Source organism: Xenopus laevis, chromosome 5L (genome assembly GCF_017654675.1).
Source record: "Xenopus laevis strain J_2021 chromosome 5L, Xenopus_laevis_v10.1, whole genome shotgun sequence".
In the NCBI taxonomy this organism is placed as follows: domain Eukaryota; kingdom Metazoa; phylum Chordata; class Amphibia; order Anura; family Pipidae; genus Xenopus; species Xenopus laevis.
In genome coordinates, this window is record NC_054379.1 from 151,805,033 (window position 1) to 151,827,215 (window position 22,183).

Consider the following 22,183-nt stretch of genomic DNA (forward strand, 5'->3'; position numbering starts at 1 on the left):
CTATTACTGGTATCTCCATGTCAGCACCATACGTTATACAATTCAGAAGCTCAATAGCTATGTACTTCTCTACCAAATGATATTCTCCCCTATTTAATAAAACAGAATTTGAGGGTTTAAATAGAAAAGCGTCAAAGCTATTCCAGCATTCTACTTTGCATGTCACTTCAGAAGAAAAATCAATTCCCTGCTTGTGTTCCGTAAAGAAGGGAACAGAAATGATTTTAATGTATTCACGAAGAGGTATTTACAGAGAAAGAAAAGGAAAGTTTCTGTATGCATTACAGGATAAAAAGCCAACGCTGAATTTAAAAGGGAATGGAAAGTCGACAGCCACGTAAATGTCACAGAATTAAAGCAATTTAGCTAAAGTAACTAAAAATATTTATCCGTAAGAAACCGCCTGCAGTTTGATGGAATCAGGGTCTCATTAACCCGAGGCAAGCTAACCTGCGGCTCTCCATCTGTTGCTGCTGGCATTTGGAGTTCAGCGACAGTTGGAGCCCTGATATTGGCTACAATTGCATTAACCCGTTATGTGGTAGGGACCTGTGTGGTGCCAAGTGGGCCTTTTACAGATGATCAAATCTTATAACATTAAAAAGCGATTACATGCACTCGGTAAAATGAAGAGGATGCCAGTTTTGATGATAGCCTGGCATTATCAGTAATGACTGTGTATGTTATGCCAAGCAGAGCTCCCTAAGAGTCCTTACTTTATTGCCATTCTGCAAATTCTTGCTTTACTTAAAGGGGAGATATAGAACATTTTCACAATGTATCAAACCATGTAAAATAATGTAAAATAGAAGAAATAGTTTTTATTTTAATACCTTTTGGATCAATAACATCTGTATTAGCTTGAAAACTGTGCTCAGCCCTCCCCCTTTGCAACTTCCTGTCCAAGACTTTCCACTATCTGACTCTGTAGCCGCCGGCTCTTTGTGCCTAAGCTACACAGCAGAAGCCAGTGAGGGAGGAGTGGGCGTGTCTGTGATGCACTCCTGTAATTCACTTACACTGCAATGGTGGTGCTGGCCCTCCGTTGACCAGGCAAGGTCCCAGGGCAACAGCAACTTTTGTTCAAGGATCTGCACACACATAATTTTCTGCAGTTAGGGAAGTGCCCCTTTCTTTATTTTATAACACCAACAGTATCAAAGATAAATATAAAGGGGCACTTCCCTAACTGCAGAAAATTGTGTGTCTGTGATGTCACACTCAGTCCTTCCCTGCATCTGTTAACCCTTGCTGCTTGTTTTCCCTTCCCTTCACTGAACTGTTCCTTTCTGTCCCTCTCTGTCCTGTTCCCCCCCCTCTATCCTTTCCGCCATTTCCACCCTACACTGTTCCTTTCCCCCTCCCTGCACTGTTCCTCTCCCCCTCCCTGCACTGTTACTTTCCCCCTCCCCTCCCTGCACTGTTCCTTTCCCCTCCCTGCACTGTTCCTTTCCCCCTCCCTGCACTGCACTGTTCCTCCCCTCCATGCACTGTTCCTTTCTCCCTCCCCTCCCTGCACTGTCCCTTTCCCCCTCCCCTCCCTGCACTGTTCCTTTCCCCCTCCCTGCACTGCACTGTTCCTCCCCTCAATGCACTGTTCCTTTCCCCTCCCCGCATTGTTCTTTTCCCCCTCCCCTCCCTGCACTGTTCCTTTCCCCCTCCCTGCACTGCACTGTTCCTCCCCTCCATGCACTGTTCCTTTCTCCCTCCCCTCCCTGCACTGTCCCTTTCCCCCTCCCCTCCCTGCACTGTTCCTTTCCCCCTCCCTGCATTGCACTGTTCCTCCCCTCAATGCACTGTTCCTTTCCTCTCCCTGCATTGTTCTTTCCCCCCTCCCCTCACTGCACTGTAACTTTCTCTCCCTCTTTGCCATGTTCATTTTCCTCCCTCCTCCCTCCTCCCCCTCCCTTCACTGCTTGTTCCTTTCCCTTGCCCTGAAATAATTGGGGAAAAAAAGAAAAGCAAACTTCTGTATAAATAAAACATAATCTGCTACTAAAAGTATTTTATTATTTTCTGGGGGCAATGTATATCAGCAGTTTGTGTAAATACCATAGTCATTTTGTACACAGTATGATGTTGTATACATGTATCAACATCTTTTCGGATTTCGTTTGTAACTCCCTGCATCTGGTATTATATGTTATATAATTCCAGAACATCAGCTGCATTTATTTCCTTGCAACTCCCTGCACCTAAACATAAACTGTTCCACAACAGCTGCATTTTCCCTTGCAACTGCCTGCACCTGATTCTAACTTATTCCAGAACAGCTGTATTCATTCCCTTGCAACTCCCTGTATTAGCAGCTCTTCTAAAGGGATCCTGTCATCGGAAAACATGTTTTTTTCAAAATGCATCAGTTAATAGTGCTACTCCAGCAGAATTCTGCACTGAAATCCATTTCTCAAAAGAGCAAACAGATTTTTTTATATTCAATTTTGAAATCTGACATGGGGCTAGACATTTTGTCAATTTCCCAGCTGCCCCCAGTCATCTGACTTGTGTCTGCCCTTTAGGAGAGAAATGCTTTCTGGCAGGCTGCTGTTTTTCCTTCTCAATGTAACTGAATGTGTCTCAGTGAGACATGGGTTTTTACTATTGAGTGCTGTTCTTAGATCTACCAGGCAGCTGTTATCTTGTGTTAGGGAGCTGCTATCTGGTTACCTTCCCATTGTTCTTTTGTTTAACTGCAGGGGGGAAAAGGGAGAGGGTGATATCACTCCACCTTGCAGTACAGCAGTAAAGAGTGATAGAAGTATATCAGAGCACAAGTCACATGACCAGGGGCAGCTGGAAAAGTGTATGTGGTTCGCCCAGCAGCCTCCCCAAACCAATATCTAAACAGTGACTCTAGAGCAACATGTTTCTCACCAACCCCTTGGATGTTGCTCTCAGTGGCCTCAAAGCGGGTGCTTATTTTTTAATTCCTGGCTTGAAGGCAAGTTTTGGTTATATAAAAATTAGGGATGCACCAAATCCAGGATTCGGTTCGGGATTTGGCCGAACCGAATCTGAATCCAAATATGCATATGCAAATTAGGAACGGGAAGGGAAATCTCATAACTTTATGTCAAAAAACAAAACGTTAAAAATGTTTTTTTTCACTTTTTCTCTTCCCATCCCTAATTAACATATGCAGGTTAGGATTCAGATTGGGTTGGGTATTCTGCCAAATCTTTCATGAATGATTCCAGAATTCGGCTGATTCTCAAATAGTGGATTCGGCTCATCCCTAATAAAAACCAGATGTACTGCCAAACAGAGCCTCCCATAGACTGCCAGTCCACAAAGTGCCTACCAGTAGCCAATCACAGTCTATATTTGGCATCCCCAGACCTTTTTGCATGCTTATGTTGCTCTCCAACTTTACATATGAATGTGGCTGACGGGTAAAAATGGTTGGGGACTCACTGATCTAAAAAATCCTGTCGGATGAGAACCTCACTGAAGTATTGATGCAGCCTTCTCTCAACAGGTCTCTCTAGGCTCCCATTATGATCCCATAGTTGGGACCTGGGAACCAAAAGATCATTGAAGTAAATTTCTCAAGGGTCCCAGGGAGAACTGTGACTTGAATGTGAGTTCCCCAGATCAGTGGATGGTCTACCCTGAGCCTACAGCATGGGGAGGTGGATAAGTCTGATGAGATGCCTGTGTTCCAAATTCACCAAATGAGAGGATCTAGCGGTGGTTATGATTTATATTTTAAATAAGATATTTCGTGAGCAACACATTTTGATTATGGCAGTGGAGATTTTCTCTCCGAATAATGTTATCGGTTTGCATTTCCCAATGTAGCAGGATCAGCAGTGTAACAGCAGTGAATCTTGGGGAAATAACTTAGTAAAAACAGAGGCCATGCTGTTAACATCTGGGTTCCTCTGCCCTACAGTTATAATTAGTGCTCTAAATAAAACCTTACTGTTATTCTCCTTGAAATGTATTGTTTACATCTGGAAATGAATGAAAATGGCACAATATATTAATAAATATCCCATAACCCATACTCTGATATCTATAAACGGAAGTCCTGCGCAGGAATGAAGGTGCTGTTTGAAAGCTTTCTCCCGATATGTGTCATGTTTGATATAATGAGATTTCTCCCCCTATTTCCCACTGTTCAGAGCCTGTGACTTTCAACATAAGTGAGAAATGGCACTGCTGGGTGAGCAAGTGACAGCTACTGTTACTGGACAACAATTCCTTATTTCTAATCCAACATTAATGATATGGAAAACCAATCATCAGATTTAAGGCGAAATTCCCTTAGGAATCCAACCTTTCCTGGATAAAGCACCCTGAACTGTACTGAGGGCTATATATTCTCTGCCAAAATGCCCAAAAGGAAAGTCATTATATGATTTAGCCAGTAATAAATAATATTAAAATATAGAAAGTTATATCACGCAGAGTGGGTGGTGTGTCATGTGCTTCATATGGTCAAGATGTTTACAGAGGCACCTAGAAGGATAATAATATTAAAGGGCACCTGTTGGGATAGAATGTTATCCCCAACCAAAGGTGCGGGCTAATAGAGCCTGAATTCCAGATGGGGATAACAGCGTTTTTTTTTTTTTTTAAAAGCCCCCTGCTACCCACACCAGGAGGGAGCTCCTAGTACAAGCAGCCATGTCCGGTCACTCGCATGTGCATAATGAAAAGCTGCCCCGAATTGCTCATTACGTGCATTCACTGACGTCACATACGCGTTATGCGCATGCGAGTGACCGGACATGGCTGTTACCGGACATGGCTGCTCGCACCGGGAGCTTTCGGCCGAAATGTCCGTCACTCGCATGCACATAATGAAAAAGAATGCGTGTGACGTCACATGCACGTTATGCGCATGCGAGTGACCGGACATGGCTGCTCGCACCGGGAGCTTTCGGCCGAAATGTCCGGTCACTCACATGCGCATAATGATAAGCATGTGTGTGACGTCACATGCGTGTTATGCGCTTGTGAGTGACTGGACATGGCTGTGACCAGACATGGCTGCTCGCACCGGGAGCTTTCAGCCGAAATGTCCGGTCACTCGCATGCACATAATGAAAAGCATGTGTGTGACATCACATGCGCGTTATATGCATGCGAGTGATCGGACATGGCTGCTCGCAATGAGGAGCTTTCGGCCGAAATGTCCGGTCACTCGCATGCGCATTATGTGTTATGCGTGCATGCAAGTGACTGGACATGGCTGCTCGCACCGGTGTGGTTAGCGTATCGCTAGCGGGGGGCATTTTTTTTAAAAAAAAGAACTACTGTTATCCCCAACCAGAATTCGGGCTCTATTAGCCCGCACCTTTGGTTAGGGATAACATTTTTACCCAACAGGTGTGCAATAAAAGAGGCAGAGTCTAACAACCCACAGAAAAGCAGCAGTAATAGGCTTATTGCTCGAAAGCAAACATCTGATTGGTTGCTGTGGGTTCCCTGACATGGAGCTAACTTCCCACTTCATATAATAGTGATAACAGTCTATTTTATTTATCTGATCTTCCCACTAAATGCTAATTTCTGATTGTGCTTCAACCCTACAGATGCCTTAGATCTACTCAAGGAATAGGCAGCTTTGGGCCTAACATAAGGTAGCGATGCACCAAATTTGCAATTTTGGGATTCAGATTTTAAGGATTAGGATTTGGTTCATCTCATATCATACATATGAAGGGACATGCAGATACAAAGCAAGCTGTTTAATGAATATTAAACAGAAAAATATCCCCTTTCTTAAATGAGCTCATTTAAATGCCCATAAACACTCTATGAACTGCCAAACACAAACATATAGAAAAAATATGTAATATGTTTAGGTACCTGAAATGTATGCCCAACTGAACAGGCTCATATCAAAAAGGGTGGCAGGGAGGGGAATTTTCCTCTTGAAACCTTGAGTTTAGGGCAGTGTATTGGAAGTCTTTTTGGGGAAGCTAAATGTTATGAGCTCCCGATCTCTGGGTGTATTCTAAAGCAATCCTTGTAATGTTACACTTTACCTCCAAGCTGAGGAAACCTCCATCGTGAGCTGCAGTAACCTGTGGAGCAGTCTCAAACCATTCGCAGGATTTTCCCAGCAGGTTCTTTAATGTTTTCACAGAAGACACTGTCAAAGAACCGGAGCAACGAGCCAAAATCACAGCATTATCCGCCCACCAATTTATGTCTGTCAGTGAATAATAGGATTCTTTATCTGAGGAACGACATAAAAAAAAAGTGCTTCAGTAGGAAGGAAACAAATTTACCATATAAAAGGCGATAGATCAGTGTACCATCATAAAGCAATAGCGGAGGAATGGGGCCCTGTTTTGAAAAATAAAGCTTGATTATGGTTTCAGAATTAGTCAGTGACCCAGTTTTTTCCCTGCTGAAAACATGCTCAGATTCGGGGAGATTAGTCGCCCGGTGACAAATCTCCTCTTCTTAAGCGCAACTAATCTCCCCAAACTGCCTTCCCGCCGGCTAGAATGTAAATTGTCGGTGGAATGGCGCTCGGAATGCTTCATTTTCTTAAGACGCCCCATAGTTGCCTCATGAGGAAACTTCGGAAAACAAAGCGATCAGAGTGCCATCCCGCCAGCGATTTACATTCTAGTCGGCAATTCAGACCATAAATCTTGTGATCCTGGTTTACTGTGGATTGTATTACCATATAGACTCGAGTATAAGCCGAGTTTTTCAGCCCCAAAAATATGTTGAAAAACTCTACCTCGGCTAATACTCGGGTCAAGCGCAAAAACGGTCGCCGGCGCCTATTCAAGAATAGTCGCAGGCGTCCAAGAATAGTCTACAAGAATATTTGCCGGTGTCCAAGAATGGTCGCCGGCATCCAAAAACGAGATGCCGGCACCTCCAATAGGAGCAGAAACCCTCAATTTTTTGATTGAAACTTACCAGAAGCTGCTGCATTTCTCACCCTAGGCTTATACTCGAGTCAATAAGCTTTCCCAGTTTTTGGAAGTAAAATAAGGTACCTCGGATTATACTCGGGAGGCCTTTTACTCGAGTATATACGGTATATTATTATAACCTCTAATGGAAAATTTGCCTTGGCCACAATTAAAGAGAAGCAACAAATTTCCATTGCTATCAATTCCTGCTGCTTATATCATTTGGCATGGGTGAATGAACAATATATAGTGAATAAAGTACCCCCTCTTGTAAAATATAAGGATATTATGAATAACCGAGGAGTTTCATGACCATATAAAAACACGAGGCTGAAGGTTCCAGGTCATGGAACTCCGAGGTAACTTCTAATATCCTCATATTTTACAACTGGGGATATTTTATTTATTATAATACACACATTTTAGTGAGTCATGTGACAGAATCATGTGACAGAACTCACTGTTTATAACTGATGACATCAGAACTCACCGTTTATAAGGATATAATTTACAAGATATTCATGGCTTTTGTGTATTATAAAGTTGTATTGCCGCTCATACAACATCAGTCTCTTCAGTCTAAGAGCTGATTGGTTAAATACCCTGTCTTATGGGACTTGTTTAGGTTGGCATTTCGTAAATTTCAGCTCATTTGTGAACAATGCAGGCTTATTACAATACAATGCTCCATTTTACAATGCTCCCATCCCCTCATGCACCAGTTGAACAGGCAGCCAACGATAGGTTCTGGTGCATCACAGCCCCTATTTTATCAGGGGGACTTTTCCTGCAGATAAACAGTGCCTGTATAGACAGTGCCATGCTGAAGTCCATGAATGACAACCCAGCATTTAACAAATGTGCAGTCAATAATTTAACCAAGTACTTTCAAACAGAGAAAACATTTGTGGAGAGTGTAAAACTGAAAAAAAGATACATATGTACAGGGGGAAAAACAGGATAGAATAATATCTTTATTTCTGACACCAGCCCAAACGTAAAAAAAAAAAGAAAGAAAGAAAAAAAATTACATCCTTCAAAGAATCCAATTTTCTCCAGGGTCACCACTGCATCAAAAACTCAATACCAGCAAGGCCTGGTGCTTAAATTCTAATTTACCTTTCATCTTTTTTCTCTTTTCCACTGAAGTCCTCCAATCAGGGTTGATCTCATCATAGCCAGGCTTAAACATAAAAATAATACAATAAGTCAAATGAAAAAAAAACTACTACTCTAACTATGATGAACATGTTGTGATATTGGATATGAAATTGTGGCCTTTAAAGGCAAAATCTGCTTATATATAACCAGGGTTTACATTACTAGATTTGCCTTTAAACAGATTTTAATATAGGTTTGGGACCTATTATTCAGAATGTTCAGGACCTGGAGTTTTCCATATTTTGGATCTCCATACCTTAAAGGAACAGTAACACCAAAAAATGTGCGTCCTAACTTTTAAACTAATTATAAATATATTATAAATATAATGTAGTGTTGCCCTGCACTGGTACTACTGGTGTGTTTGCTTCAGAAACCTGACTATAGTTTATATAAACAAGCTGCTGTGTAGTCATGGGGCAGCCATTCAAGCTGGAAAAAGGAGAAAAGGCACAGGTTACATAGAAGAAAACAGATAAGCTCTGTAGCATACAATGGGATTCCTCAGAACGTATGTTATTTACTGTGTGTCCTGTGCTTGAATGGCTGCCCGATGGCTACACAGCAGCTTGTTTATATAAACTACAGTTGCTTTTCTGAAGCAAACACACCAGTTTTGCCAGTGCAAGTCAACAGTACATTATATTGTCTTTCCTTTAAAGCACTTTCATTTTTTAGTGTTACTGTTCCTTTAAGTCAACTAAAAAAAACATTTAAACATGAATTAACCCCAATAAGCTTACTTTGCCTCCAATAAGGATAAATTATATCTTAGTTGGGATCAAGTACAAATTACTGTTTTATTATTATAGAGAAAAAGGAAATCATTTCTAAAAATGTGAATAATTTGATAAAAATGGGAGTTTGTGAGATGGTCTTCCTGTAATTCAGATCTTTCTGGATAACAGATCACACACCTGTATATAGAACTACAATAAACCATGAGCAAACTGGAAAATGTCTCGATATGTAATAAACAAGATATAACGGCCCTAAATTGATTGAAAGAAATACAGTAGCTTCCCATCATGTATGTAAATTTGCAAGGGTGGTTTCATATATTTAAAGAAGAAAGAAAGATATTAACCCGGGGAGGGATGCAAAAATGTTAGGCAGGCCCCAGTGGGTATAATCTCTTACATGAGACTATGGGTAGCTGCTTCCATTCGCTGAAAACTGCAACGGTTCAGGGTACTATTATAGGAGCACCAGGCCCAGACTGGCAATCTGTCTGGTCGGGCAAATGCCCGAAGGGCCGCTCCATTTAGTGGTGAAATGGGCCGCTTCTATTTTGTGGCGTCTGGTCAGGGGTAGAGTACAGCAAGCAAGCAGGCTCTGCTTCTCTCTTCACATACACGGAGCTGCATAGGTCCTTCCCTTCTCCTGTGATTGGCTATCAGACCAGTCAAGAAAAGACAACATCCCTCTTATTGGCCAGCAGACAGGTTGGGAGGTGTCAGAGTTCCAGTCTTGTTTCTGTGACACAGGAAGCTCCGAGGAGAGAGGTAGAGAGAGGGGAGTGTTTCTGTGTGTGTGTCTGTGTTTGTCTGTGTGTCTGTCTGTGTGGGTGTCTGTGTGTCTGTGGGTGTCTGTCTGTGTGGGTGTCTGTGTGTCTGTGGGTGTCTGTCTTTGTGGGTGCCTGTCTGTGTGGGTGCCTGTCTGTGTGGGTGCCTGTCTGTGTGGGTGCCTGTCTGTGTGGGTGCCTGTCTGTGTGGGTGCCTGTCTGTGTGGGTGCCTGTCTGTGTGGGTGCCTGTCTGTGTGGGTGCCTGTCTGTGTGGGTGCCTGTCTGTGTGGGTGTGCCTGTGTTTGTGGGCTGCTTTGATTTTTTTTTTTTTTTTGCCCGGGCTGCTTTTTACTCCCAGTCCGGCTCTGGGGAGCACCATATTGCCATCTTCTTCGGTCAGAAATGCAGATCTTGGAGGCAAAAAGCCGGTGTTTCTCTCTAATAAAAATGCACACCCGAACCCTGGCTGCAGAGAACCCCAAGAAGCAAAAGTAGCAACAAGGTGCTCCTAAATTAGTACCCCAAACAGGTGCAGTTTTCTGGCCCAGGGTATAAGGAAAGCGATTCTAATCAATGGGGTGCCTAACATTTGGCGTCACCCAGTGATTATACTTTTCCTATTGATATTGATGTATAAACTGTTTATAACGTAGCTGGTCAAAAGGGACTGACTGACCTGCAGGACCAGAGAGGACTAAATCTGAACAGCCTTGGGTTACGTTTGCCCTAAACTCTCCCCACACTCACAGCAATTAGTTACAGATAGTGCCATATATGTTTTTTATATAGGCCTACTGTGGAAATAACACTGTATTGTAGTAGAGCAGGCACTCAAAGACCAATCTTCCAGACAGACTTGTAAAACAATTAGGAATTTATTAGGTACATCAGGATAGAGCCTTACACGTTTCGTATCTCACAGACACAAAATCATAGGCTGCTAGTGTCTATAAGATACAAAACGCGTAAGGCTGTATCCTGACATACCTAATAAATTCCTAATTGTTTACTAGTCTGTCTGGAAGATTGGTCTTTGAGTGCCTGCTCTACTACAATCTGCTCCCTTAGCTGAAGGTTCAGGGTGGTGCACCTGGACCTCTTCCCCACCTGATGAATTTAAGCGTTGATACCTGAGAATTGTATCAAATGTGGAAATAAGCTTGGGCTGATAAGAATTGGCCTAGGATAGGGCCCACTAGGGCCTATGCCCACCGGGAGATCTTCAGGTACCCTTGTTGGCCAGTTCAACCCTCAAACTGAAGGCCCTATTTTCATTAAACGAGTCATACAAAGAGACGGTGCTTATTGCCGAAACATCAATTTTCAGTATCATGTATCACTAGGCTTAAGAGGCACAATAAAACAAATACTGAATGGTATATATTCATCAATTTAGTAACCATCCAGAGCTCTCTTGAGTAACACATGATGGATGAGAAGAACATATACATTACAATTATGTGTATAAAGTGAGTTTATTATCTAAATACTATTCATAAATGTGTCTCTATTTGCCTAAATGTGGCTTTGTGCTGATGTTACAGATGACAAATTAGCAAAAACAAAAAGAGCCAGGCAAGTCATTATGGGTAATCAAAAAATGAATGGGTTTTGAGTACAGTCCACATTTATCTCATAAATCTCAGGACACCAGCAAAACCTAATAATGCCCCATTTATTTACAGACAGAGACACAGGTCATCAATCTTTATGGAAGCCTACTGTATATTAATTCATGAAGAGACTCCAGAATACATAATCTGCTGTATTTCCTTAAACACCTAAAAGCTTTCATCGCAAATATTAATCACGCTGGAACAGACGCATGCTGAATAGCACTAAGTGAGGTCATTAGCATCCTTAAAGGACAAGAAAATCCTCTTGAAAGCAAACACAACAAGCAGGTACTGGGAGAGGAGTTATCTCTGGGATAAAAAGATGTATTATTGCAGTTGAAAGTGGTGGTAATTTTCAGGGTTTCAACAGCCATAACAGAAAAACATATTATGAATCGCACACATGCATCACTTTAAAGGGATTCTATCAAGGAAAATATGTTTTTTACCAAATTTTACCAAATATATTGTTCCTGCAGAAGAATTGTACATTGAAAGACATTGTTTTATATTTAATGTTGTTAGTTTCCCAGGTGTCCTCAGCCATGTGAGGAGACAGGGGGAATGTGAGAGGGCAGAATGGAAAGTGAAAGTAATTGCCTGACCCTCCTCTATGCCTAGAGGAGGGACAGGCAGTATATGACTGACTTTTAAATGAGTTTATATGAGACTTTTAAATGAGTTTATAACTGGTATGGATGGTTTTTTTTTTTTAATTATTTTGGTGTCATGCTTAATTTGAACAGGATTTTTATTTTGCAGCTTTTTATGTCTTGGTGAAAGGTCCCCTTAAATTTTTAAATCAGACATGAGGTTAGACGTGTCAGTTTCCTATGTGCCCTCAGTCATGTGACTTGTGCTCTGATAAACTTCAGTAACTCTTTACTGCTGCGATGCAAGCTGGAGTGATATCATCAGCTCCCTGACACCTGCATTGCTAAAAATGCTGCGAAGTATTTGAGTCAGCACACACTCCTTCAGATTATCCGGTGCAGGCTCCGGTAGTGGCCACAATCCACTAGGCACAGCAGAGTTTCGAAAATGGACGGTGCTGTCCATTTTCGAAACTTTGCTAAAAATGCTCCCATGCCCCACCTAGTGGTAGCTATAAGAGAAGCGCTCAACAGTAAAAAGCCAAGTCGTGACTCCTTCAGTTACACTGAGTAGTAGAAACAATAGTTTATCTGAAAGCAGTTCCACTGTGAAGTGTTGGCTCTTTCTGAAAGCACATGACCAGGCACAATGACCCAAGATAGCTGCCCGCACACCAATATTATAACTTAAAAAAATATATATTTATTGGTTCATGAATAAAAAATTTAAATGTTGAATGAATTAACTGCAAAGTACACAGTGTAATTTAGTAATAAAAACTATACAATTAAAAAACAAACAGAATCCCAAACACTGAGTGCCAACACAAATCCCACTTAGTCGATTTTCAATGCAACTGAATGAAAAGAAGCATAAGTACAATTGCACTGGACCCAAAGGCAACCCAGACAGACACTGGATGGAGAACATACAAACTACTTGCAGTAGTAGGCTGGAATCAAACCCAGGACCCTTGAGCTCCAAGGCAGCAATGATAACCACTGTACAGTTACTTGATTCCAACAAAGATATATTATCAATCCTGTTTGAAGACAAAGCAATCCTATTGGGTTTATTTAATTAATGTTTAAATAATTTTTTAGTAAGGTATGGAGACCCAATTTATGGAAAGACCCCTTTATCTGGAAAACCCCAGGCTCCGAGCATTCTGGATAACATTTCCTTTACCTGTTATATAAAGGTTCCTCCCCTGTATAAATGAATCTACAAAACTAAAACAAGAACTTAGTATATTACAGCAACAATCTAGATTTAAAGGCTTACGGTATGACTCAGGCGCTGGTAATTCTCAGAGTCAGAACCCACCAGAGATTTGCAGTTTGCCTTTATTAAGACTCACGAGCATAAAATAGGATTTCTTTTAGTGATGGAAATGTTTCAGTCATGTGGTTACACTAATACCATTACAGTTAGGGAGAGTAGAAATACTCACAGCTCTACCCAGCGTTACTTATGCAAATAAGAAGCTCTATTACAGGGAACAGAACATTTAGCTATTTAATATCCATTACAGTTTGTGGTCACTGGCATAAAGAACCATAATGCAGAATTCTGAAAGTTTGAAGTCAGAATATTCAACTATATTGATATAATCGATGTCTTAATCAGTCACAACTTGTTTGGTTTCTGATTTGCTTTATTTCAAAATTTTTCTGCCGTGAGTTGGTATTGTCCTGTTTGGTGATAATATAAATATTTGGTCAAAAAGTGGTGAAAGTGAGTTAAAAAGGCCTATGTGTGGGCCGTATATTCACTGTGTAAAGTATGCACAGCATAAGAAAAAGAAAAAAAATGTCAAAATGGAGATCCCAACGTCTAACCGCAAATAAGAAGAGACGGCTGTTGCTCCGACAGTGCATCTGTGTTGCCCTCCCTTTAGCAAAGTTATATTTTTATTTATTTTTCTCGTTTTTTTGCGTTGGTTCCGAATTACAACTTTTAATTACTACTGCACATGTTTCTCTCTCCTCGGCCTTCTCACCATAACCCCAGCTGCTAAATGAACTGAGCGACGGAGAACATTTATATCTGAAGCATAAAATTAACATTTTCCTATATCTGAAACTTTTTTAAAATATAGACAACGCTATTGGTTTGGCCAGGCACTGTGTATTGCATGGATGGCGGGTTTCCTTTATTTTCAGGAGGATTAAAAGATTAGAAAATTAGCACAGGTTTCCAAGTGCAAGCAATGATGATTGGCAGTGAGAATATTTGGCATTTTATTATCAACGTCCTGTGAGACATGTGACATCACTATGCACCGTTTCTAACAATATATTTTACATTATTTGTACTCTTGTGTACTGTTTTTAATAGTGGTGCACAGGTCAGTCCAAAATCTAGTGGGACCCACTAGAGGATTCGGGTGGGTTGTGGGATTGTGACCTCTGCTACATCTCCTGCCCTTTCCAATGACCACAGAGTCCACCCCTTTGTGATGTATCATACCGTAAGCCTTTCATGCTAAAACTGACCCAAACTGGCCCTCTCCACTGGAAAAGGCCCTCAGAGGGGAATGGAGTCCATAATTTGGGACCTCTGCCTGAAATTCCCAAGGAAATATCATCCATGCAGATACATTCCTTCCCTCTCTACTCATTAGGAGTATGCAATTCTGCAACCCACTACTATTAGGGGATCACTTCTCCTACATGTTTTAGCTTTTCTTGTCAAATTAACCTCCATCACTGGTAGATGTTTTTTTTTTTAACAAGCTACTGCCTGGTAAAAATCAATGGTTCTACATTCACAACATTTGGGCAAGAATAAAAACTGTTTCATTAGAATCAGCCACTAGAGCACTTAGCATGGCAGCTTCCAATGTTAAAGAGACAATTAATAAATAACTGATTCCTGATTTCACAGACTGAAAAGAAACTGCAAAACTTTTAAGAATCATTTCTAAACCCCTACCCACTTAGGCTCAGAGTGTACTACAACCCCTCCCACACTTTGTTCCACCATAAAGTAATTGATTCTGGGACTTCAATTCCCTGCTTGCACAGTAGATGGTGCACTATCTCTCTGGAAAGCATAGAGACTTCAAGTCCCAGAATCCTTCCAAGGTGAAGGAGAGGTTGAAGGACTCTGTGAGCCTAAGGGGAGGTTGTCACTGCAAGAACAAACAGGTTATCATGCTTTTCTTTCAACCTGTGTAATTAGATATGTCTGTGCAAACAATAAAAAATATTTATTTTTGGCAGTTCAGATAATGTTTATGAACATTATTTTACATGAGCCCAAATGAATGCACCCATGTCACAAAGTGGGGTATAAACCTGTAAATATCTCTTATATGTGATTGTTTGCAAAACCGGTGTGTAAAGGAGAAGGCACTTAGAGCTTGCAGAATTAATTCTTCTGCTCTTATCAGTTAGATCTAAATTATAGCACCTACCACACTGATCTGGTGCCTCCAGGTGTCATGGAGGCACCCGTATATAAACTAATTAGGGATGCACCATATGCAGGATTCAGTTCGGGATTAAGCCTTTTTCAGCAGGATTTGGATTTGGCCAAATCCTTCTGCCCGGTGGAACTGAATCCAAATTTGCATATGCAAATAAGGGACGGGGAGGGAAATCTCATGACTTTGTGTCTCAAAACAAGGAGGTAAAAGAAACTTACCCTTCCAACCCCCAATTTGCATATGCTTTCAGATTCGGTTTGGTATTCGCCCGAATCTTTTGCGAAGGATTTGGGGGTTCGGCCAAATCCAAAATGGATTCTACTAATTATGCATGAAATACATACAGATGCTAAAGTGAAAATGTATATTGCTCCTTTATTTCGATGCCTCTGAAGATGCATATTCTCACTAGAATAAAATAATTAAGCTATATTTCAAAGATTTTCATTCATTCTCGCCCAAATACTCCTCTCGGTTGCTCTGTGGCCATCCCTAGATTACAAGATTTATCATGCAGAACTCTTCATTTCTTTCGCTCCTATAAAAATCTGAAATTTATCGGTCAGCAGAACACACTTGTCTGCCCGTTGCTCGGTGCTTGAGGAGGCTTTGTAGCTGTATAAATAATGAACAGACAGATGCCAGGCAGGGTAACCATACCGCTGCCTCTATTTGCTGCTTGCTTTGCCTCTTTCTATACATTTCATTACTAAATATTGGTCACAGCGTAGAAATATCAGTTTGTGCATCATGAAACCATAAACCCTGGGTTGCCTTGGCAACAAGCAATACCTTCATGATTTATACAGTACATTTTCTTTATAGACAGATTTTATTTTTGTGAAGCCATAAAAGTAAAAGGTCTTTCAATGCCAATTTGATTAGAAAATACCACGTATAATGATACTTAGCAAGCTCTAAATGTTAAAAGCCTACTTGTATAATGTGCTGCAGGACAGATTGTTTGAATTGTTAAATGTACGGGTATAATTCTTCCGAGTCATTTGGGAAAGGCTTGTGAAGGGGTGATGTCCCAGCAGCCATGCTAATGTAATGATGACCATCTTAATATTGGGAAGAACTTCATGCTGAGCAAGTTAAAGGAACATATTTCAGGTAGAAAAGGGTCCTGGTAATGCAGTAAGTTGGGTGTCCATCTGAGCTAGAAGGCTGGAAGATCAATGTCCCTTATGTATATACAGGTATGGGACCTATTATCCAGAATGCTCGGGACCTGGGGCTTTCCGGATAATGGATCTTTCCGTAATTTGGATCTTCATATCTTAAGATACTACTAGAAAATAATGTAAACATTAAATAAACCCAATAGGCTGGTTTTTGCTTCCAATAAGGATTAATTATATCTTAGTTGGGATCCAGCACAAGGTTCTGTTTTATTATTACAGAGAAAAAGAAAATCCTTTTTAAAAATTTGGATTATTTGATTATAATGGAGTCTATGGGAGACAAACTTTCCATAATTCGGAACTTTCTGGATAACGGGTTTCCGGATAACGGATTCCATACCTGTACTGAAAATGGATTCTTCACCAAAGGACTTTTGAGCCACTAAGGAAAATTTACTCTGTATTCTACCCTAAACCCAGGGGCACAAACAAGAATCACCTGTGTGCTTTTTCCTGCATACTCTTTTGTTATAGCTCCTTAAAGGAGAACTAAACCCTTAAAAATAAATGTGGCTAAAAATCTCAGATTTTATATACTGAACTTACTGCACCAGCCTAAAGTTTCAGCTTGTCAATAGCAGCAATGATCCAGGACTTCAAACTTGTCACAGGGGGTCACCATCTTGGAAAGTGTCTGTGACACTCACATGCTCAGTGGGCTCTGATTGGCTGTTGAGAAGCTAAGCTTAGGGCTCGTCACTAATTATCCAGCAGAAAATGAGCTTCCCCTGTAATATAAGCTGATGCTACAGGGCTGATTATTAAATTCTGATTGCACTGGTTTCTGTGCTGCCATGTAGTAATTATCTGTTTTAAATACTAATCAGCCTTATATTGTGACATTTCTATTCTATGTGTACTGTATATTGTGAGTGGGTCCCTAAGCTCAGTAAGTGACAGCAGCACAGAGCATGTGCAGTGAATCAGTAGATAAGAAGATGGGGAGCTACTGGGGCATCTTTGGAGACACAGATCTTTACTGCTAAAGGGCTGTAGTTGCCTTGGGCTGGTACAGAAGCTCAAAACATAATGTACAACATTTCTAGCCTACTACTTTAGTTAAGCTTTAGTTCTCTTTTAAAGGGTTTGTTAACCTATAAATTAACTTTTCGTAAGATGTAGAGAGTCATGTTCTGAGACAATTTGCAATTGGTTTTTATTTTTTATTTTTTGTGGTTATTGAGTTATTTTGCTCTGTATTCAGCAGCTCTCCGGTTTGCAATTTCAGCTATCTGGTAGGGTCCAAACTACCCTAGCAACTGTGCACTTCAATTTGAATTAGAGACTTGAATATGAATAGGAGAGGCCTAAATAGAAAGAGGAGTAATAAAAAGTAGCAGTAAAAAAAAAAAAAGTGTAGCCTTGCAGAGCATTTGTTTTTTTAGATGGGGTCAGTGACCCACATTTCAAAGCGTCAGAAGAAGCAAATCATTTTTAAGCTATAAAAAATAAATAATGAAGACCAATTGAAACGTTTCTTAGAATTAACCATTTGATAATATAGTGAATAAAGTACCCCCTCTTGTAAAATATAAGGATATTATAAGTTACCGAGGAGTTTCATGACCATATAAAAGCACGAGGCCGAAGGCCGAGTGTTTTTATACAGGTCATGGAACTCCGAGGTAACTTTTAATATCCTCATATTTTACAACAGGGGGTACTTTATTTATTATAATACACAAATTTCAGTAAGTCATGTGACAGAAATGACATCAGAACTCACCGTTTATAACTGATGACATCAGAACTCACCGTTTATAAGGATATAATTTACAAGATATTCATGGCTTTTGTGTATTATATAATATATTACAGTAAAAGTTAACTTAAAGGTGAACCACCCCTTTCATAAAGCAGCTTTTATGGACCTGAACAACCAAGTCCTATTTTCATTGGCTATAATGTCCCTCTTAGTCATGTGATCCAGCAATGAGATCTATCCACTGAACCCAACCTTGAATTAGACAACCCCTCAAGACTGAGTATCTTTAGCTGTTCCCACCAAGTTTTTCGATGAATGCATGATGAAGCTGATCGGCCCCCGAGGGAGGGTAAATACGGATGAAATTAATTGTGATTATTCATGAGCTTAAAGGAACAGTAACATCAAAAAATGAAATTGTTTCAAAGTAATACAAATATAATGAAGTGTTGCCCTGCACTGGTAAAACTGATGTGTTTGCTTCAGAGACACTACTATTGTTTATATAAATAAGCTGCTGCGTAGCAAAGGAGAAAAGGCTCAGGTTACACAACAGATAAGCTCTGTAGAACATAATGTTATCTGTTATCCACTATTTATCATGTGCCATATAGACTTTTTTCAATTTCTTGGTGTTACCGTTCCTTTAATCCTGGCACCCAGTACATTATGGTGGAATTTTAAATGGGGGGGGGGGTCACTGACCCAATGTAAAAACAAATGCTGGTTAATTCTAAGCAGCTTTTCAATTGGTCTCCATTTATTCTTTAATAGTGTTTGAGTTATTTGCCTCTTCTGACTCTTTCCAGCTTTTCAATGGGGGTCACTGACCCCATCTAAAAAGCAACTGCTTTATAAGGCTACAAATGCATTGTTATTGCTACTTTTTATTACTCGTCTTTCTTTTCAGACCCTCTTCTATTCATATTCCAGTCTCTTGTTAAAATCAATGCATTTTTGATAGGGTAATTTGGACCCTAGCAACTAGATTGCAGAAATTGCAAACTGGAGAGCTGCTGAATAAAAAGCCTAATAATTGACAAATAATAAAAAATGAAAACCAATTGCAAAGTGTCTGAGAATATCACCCTCTACATCACACTAAAGGTTAATTTAAAGGTGAAAAACCCTTTTAAGTTAGATTGTCAAACTCTTTTACCACCTCTAAAACACATGGCAAATTTCTGGCCCACCAGCTGTCATAAACTGCAACTAGCTGAGGCTGCTTCTGGCAACTGCCAGTTTGATATATATCAACGGAGTCAAATATATTTTATGTTGTCTTTTCAATCTGTTTTCTTTTATTTGGTATCTCAGAGGTTATACCATTCATCTAATTCAGAAGAAAAGAAAAGCAACTTGCCAGATTATTGACAAAAAAAATAATTATTCTGTGTCTTGCAATTCCTGACTGCAGCACCCACACATAAACAGTATATTCTGTATAGGAAAAGAGGAGATAAAGAGCAGCCAATCAGTGTTAAGACACATTCTTTGAACGTTGAAAACGATCTTCCGCTATGATTATGGATGAAAAAAAAATTAAACAATATGGCGGTATTAAAAAGCCTGCTATTGATTATTTTATATTGCTGGAAGAATAGAAAGTGCAATACCTGTTCATTCTGTGCCCAGTCTCCTTGCAGCTTCAGTGATGGTATGTTCCAGATGGTGAGTTTGCCCGAGAAATGAATGGCAGACAAAAGCTTGCCATCAGGAGAAAGGCTCATCTTAAAAATTCCATCCTGGAACAAACAAAGCATACATGAGCATGATAAATATCACTATTTTGTGCAACCAGATAATTGGCATAAAGCTCAAATGGCCAGTGGACAATTTGTGTAGCACAGCATCCCACAGTTACTGGACCTGTTATCCAGAATGCACAGAACCTGGGGGTTTCCAGATAAGGGGTCTTTCCATAATTTGGATCGACATACTTAAAGTCATGTCATATTACTGTCGCCAAGCGCAAATGAAGGTTCCATTATTATTAGGGATGAACCGAATCCACTATTTTGGGTTCGGCTGAACCCACGAATACTTCACGGAAGATTTGCCGACTACCGAACCGAATCTGAATCCTATTTTCCGTATGCAAATTAGGGGTTTTCGTTTCGGCGGAATCCGAATCCTGCTGAAAAACTCCTGGCCGAATCCCGAACTGAATCCTGGACTCGGTGCATCCCTAATTATTATTCAGGAACGCTGCACACAGACATAATGCTATTATCTAGGCTTTATGGAAGGATATGAAGCATGATTGTTTCTGTTCTACCAGGCAGAACTGGGTATTTTAACTACAGAACAACGTGGGTTGTCTGCTACAATGCTGAATATTCAAGTTTTAGCTAAACTGGCAGTTTCACATGACTGCTTGCCACCTGACCAAAGTGTATCTTAGCATTATAGCTGCCGCTTATCTGCTCTCACTATCCCACCGATCTTAGATTTTTCCAGCCCTGCCAGCTGCATAGTATTGTTTATTTATATGGACTGTATGGTAGAGTCCTGCACGGGTCAAATTTTTGGAACCTGTACCCGACCCGTACCTGCAATCCGCAAACCGGACCCGCAACCCGAATTCTTACGCACTTGGACCCACTACCCGACCCGCAAGTACCTTATCCACAACCCAGACCCATGACCGCTGACCATCAAGAAACAGGAAGTCCTATGATTGTAAACAGGAAGTGACATAATAAGAAGTAGACGTGATCAGAAAAAAGGAGTAAAAATCGCTATTGAGATGACCCGCGGCTATACCCAGCAGCCGGAACTTCTACCTGCAACCGGCAGGGTACAAGCAGGTTTTTGCGGGTAACAGACCCGCTGCAGGACTCTACTGTATGGGTACAGGTATGCAACCTATTATCCAGAATGCTCAGGACCTGGGCTTTTCCACATAACAGATCTTTCTGTAATTGGGATCTTCATACCTTAAGTCTACTAGAAAATCATGTAAACATTAAATAAACCCAATAGGCTGGTTTTGCTTCCAATAAGGATTAAGTATATCATTAGTACAAGCTAATGTTTTATTACTGCAGAGAAAAAGATATTCATATTCAAAAAATTATATTTAAAAAATATATCAAAAAAAGTCCATGGGAGACAACCTTTCTGTAATTCTGAGCTTTCTGGATAACGGGTTTCCGGATATACATGTATATGTAACCTCTAAACCAGGGGTCCCCAACCTTTTTTTACTTGTGAGCCACATTTAAATGTAAAAAAGAGTTGGAGAGCAACACAAGCATGAAAAAGTCCATGGGGATGTCAAATAAGGGCTGTTATTAGCTGTTTAGTAGCCCCTATATGGACTGGTAGCCTACAGGAGGCTCTGTTTGGCAGTACACCTGATTTTTGTGCAACCAAAACTTACCTCCAAGCCTGGAATTCCAAAATAAGCTCCTGCTTTGAGGCCACTGGGAGCAACATCCAATGGGTTGGTGAGCAACATGTTGCTCGCGAGCTACTGGTTGGGGACCACTGCTCTAAACTGTCAGTCTGCTGCTTGAGTGTGATGCAGCAATGAGCTGGACTCACTGCTCCTTCCCTCTAGAACACATTGCAATGACATGACAGCAGAATAGGGGGAATTCAACCTATGCAGGAGACTTTTGACTTATACATGTGCTACTAACCCCTAAATTCAACAGGAGTGAGAGTCTTTAATAAAACAATAACTTCATTCAAAGACTTTCACTACAGACACGAATATATGTATCCAAGACAAAAACGCACTGATCGTTAAATTGTCTTGACGATAGTTGGGGTTAATGGCAATAATTGAATCCGAAAACAAATCAAGAAATAAAAACAGGCAGAATTAAATAAAAAACCAGGACACCCTTTCCCTTAAATTATTCATCTGAAATAAACATTTATTCTAGAGTTGAATATAATTTACAGAGAACGGCAGTGGAATTATCACAAAATGAATTTATAAGAATGGCTTCCAGTAAATAATGATCAGGCCTCAGAGAGGAAAGTCATCTGAATTATTTATAACAGAGGTGCATTTACAATGTATCCTTTAATTAAACATGTGAGAGGATAACTTTACCTTTTCTAATGAACTGTTTTGAG

At 40.4% G+C, this 22,183-nt stretch overlaps 1 protein-coding gene across 4 annotated transcripts in view; it reads right to left on the reverse strand.

The window, feature by feature from the left end:
• nbas.L (NBAS subunit of NRZ tethering complex L homeolog) overlaps nucleotides 1-22,183 on the reverse strand; it is a 457,628-nt gene that overhangs the window by 376,446 nt on the left and 58,999 nt on the right. For all 4 annotated transcript variants that reach the window (XM_041563562.1, XM_041563561.1, XM_041563560.1 and 1 more), the window contains exons 12-14: nucleotides 19,708-19,836; nucleotides 8,010-8,073; nucleotides 6,000-6,193 (exon numbers count right to left, since the gene is read on the reverse strand). In XM_041563562.1, coding sequence (XP_041419496.1) covers nucleotides 6,000-6,193; nucleotides 8,010-8,073; nucleotides 19,708-19,836 — 387 coding nt within the window. The remainder of the gene's footprint in view (nucleotides 1-5,999; nucleotides 6,194-8,009; nucleotides 8,074-19,707; nucleotides 19,837-22,183) is intronic.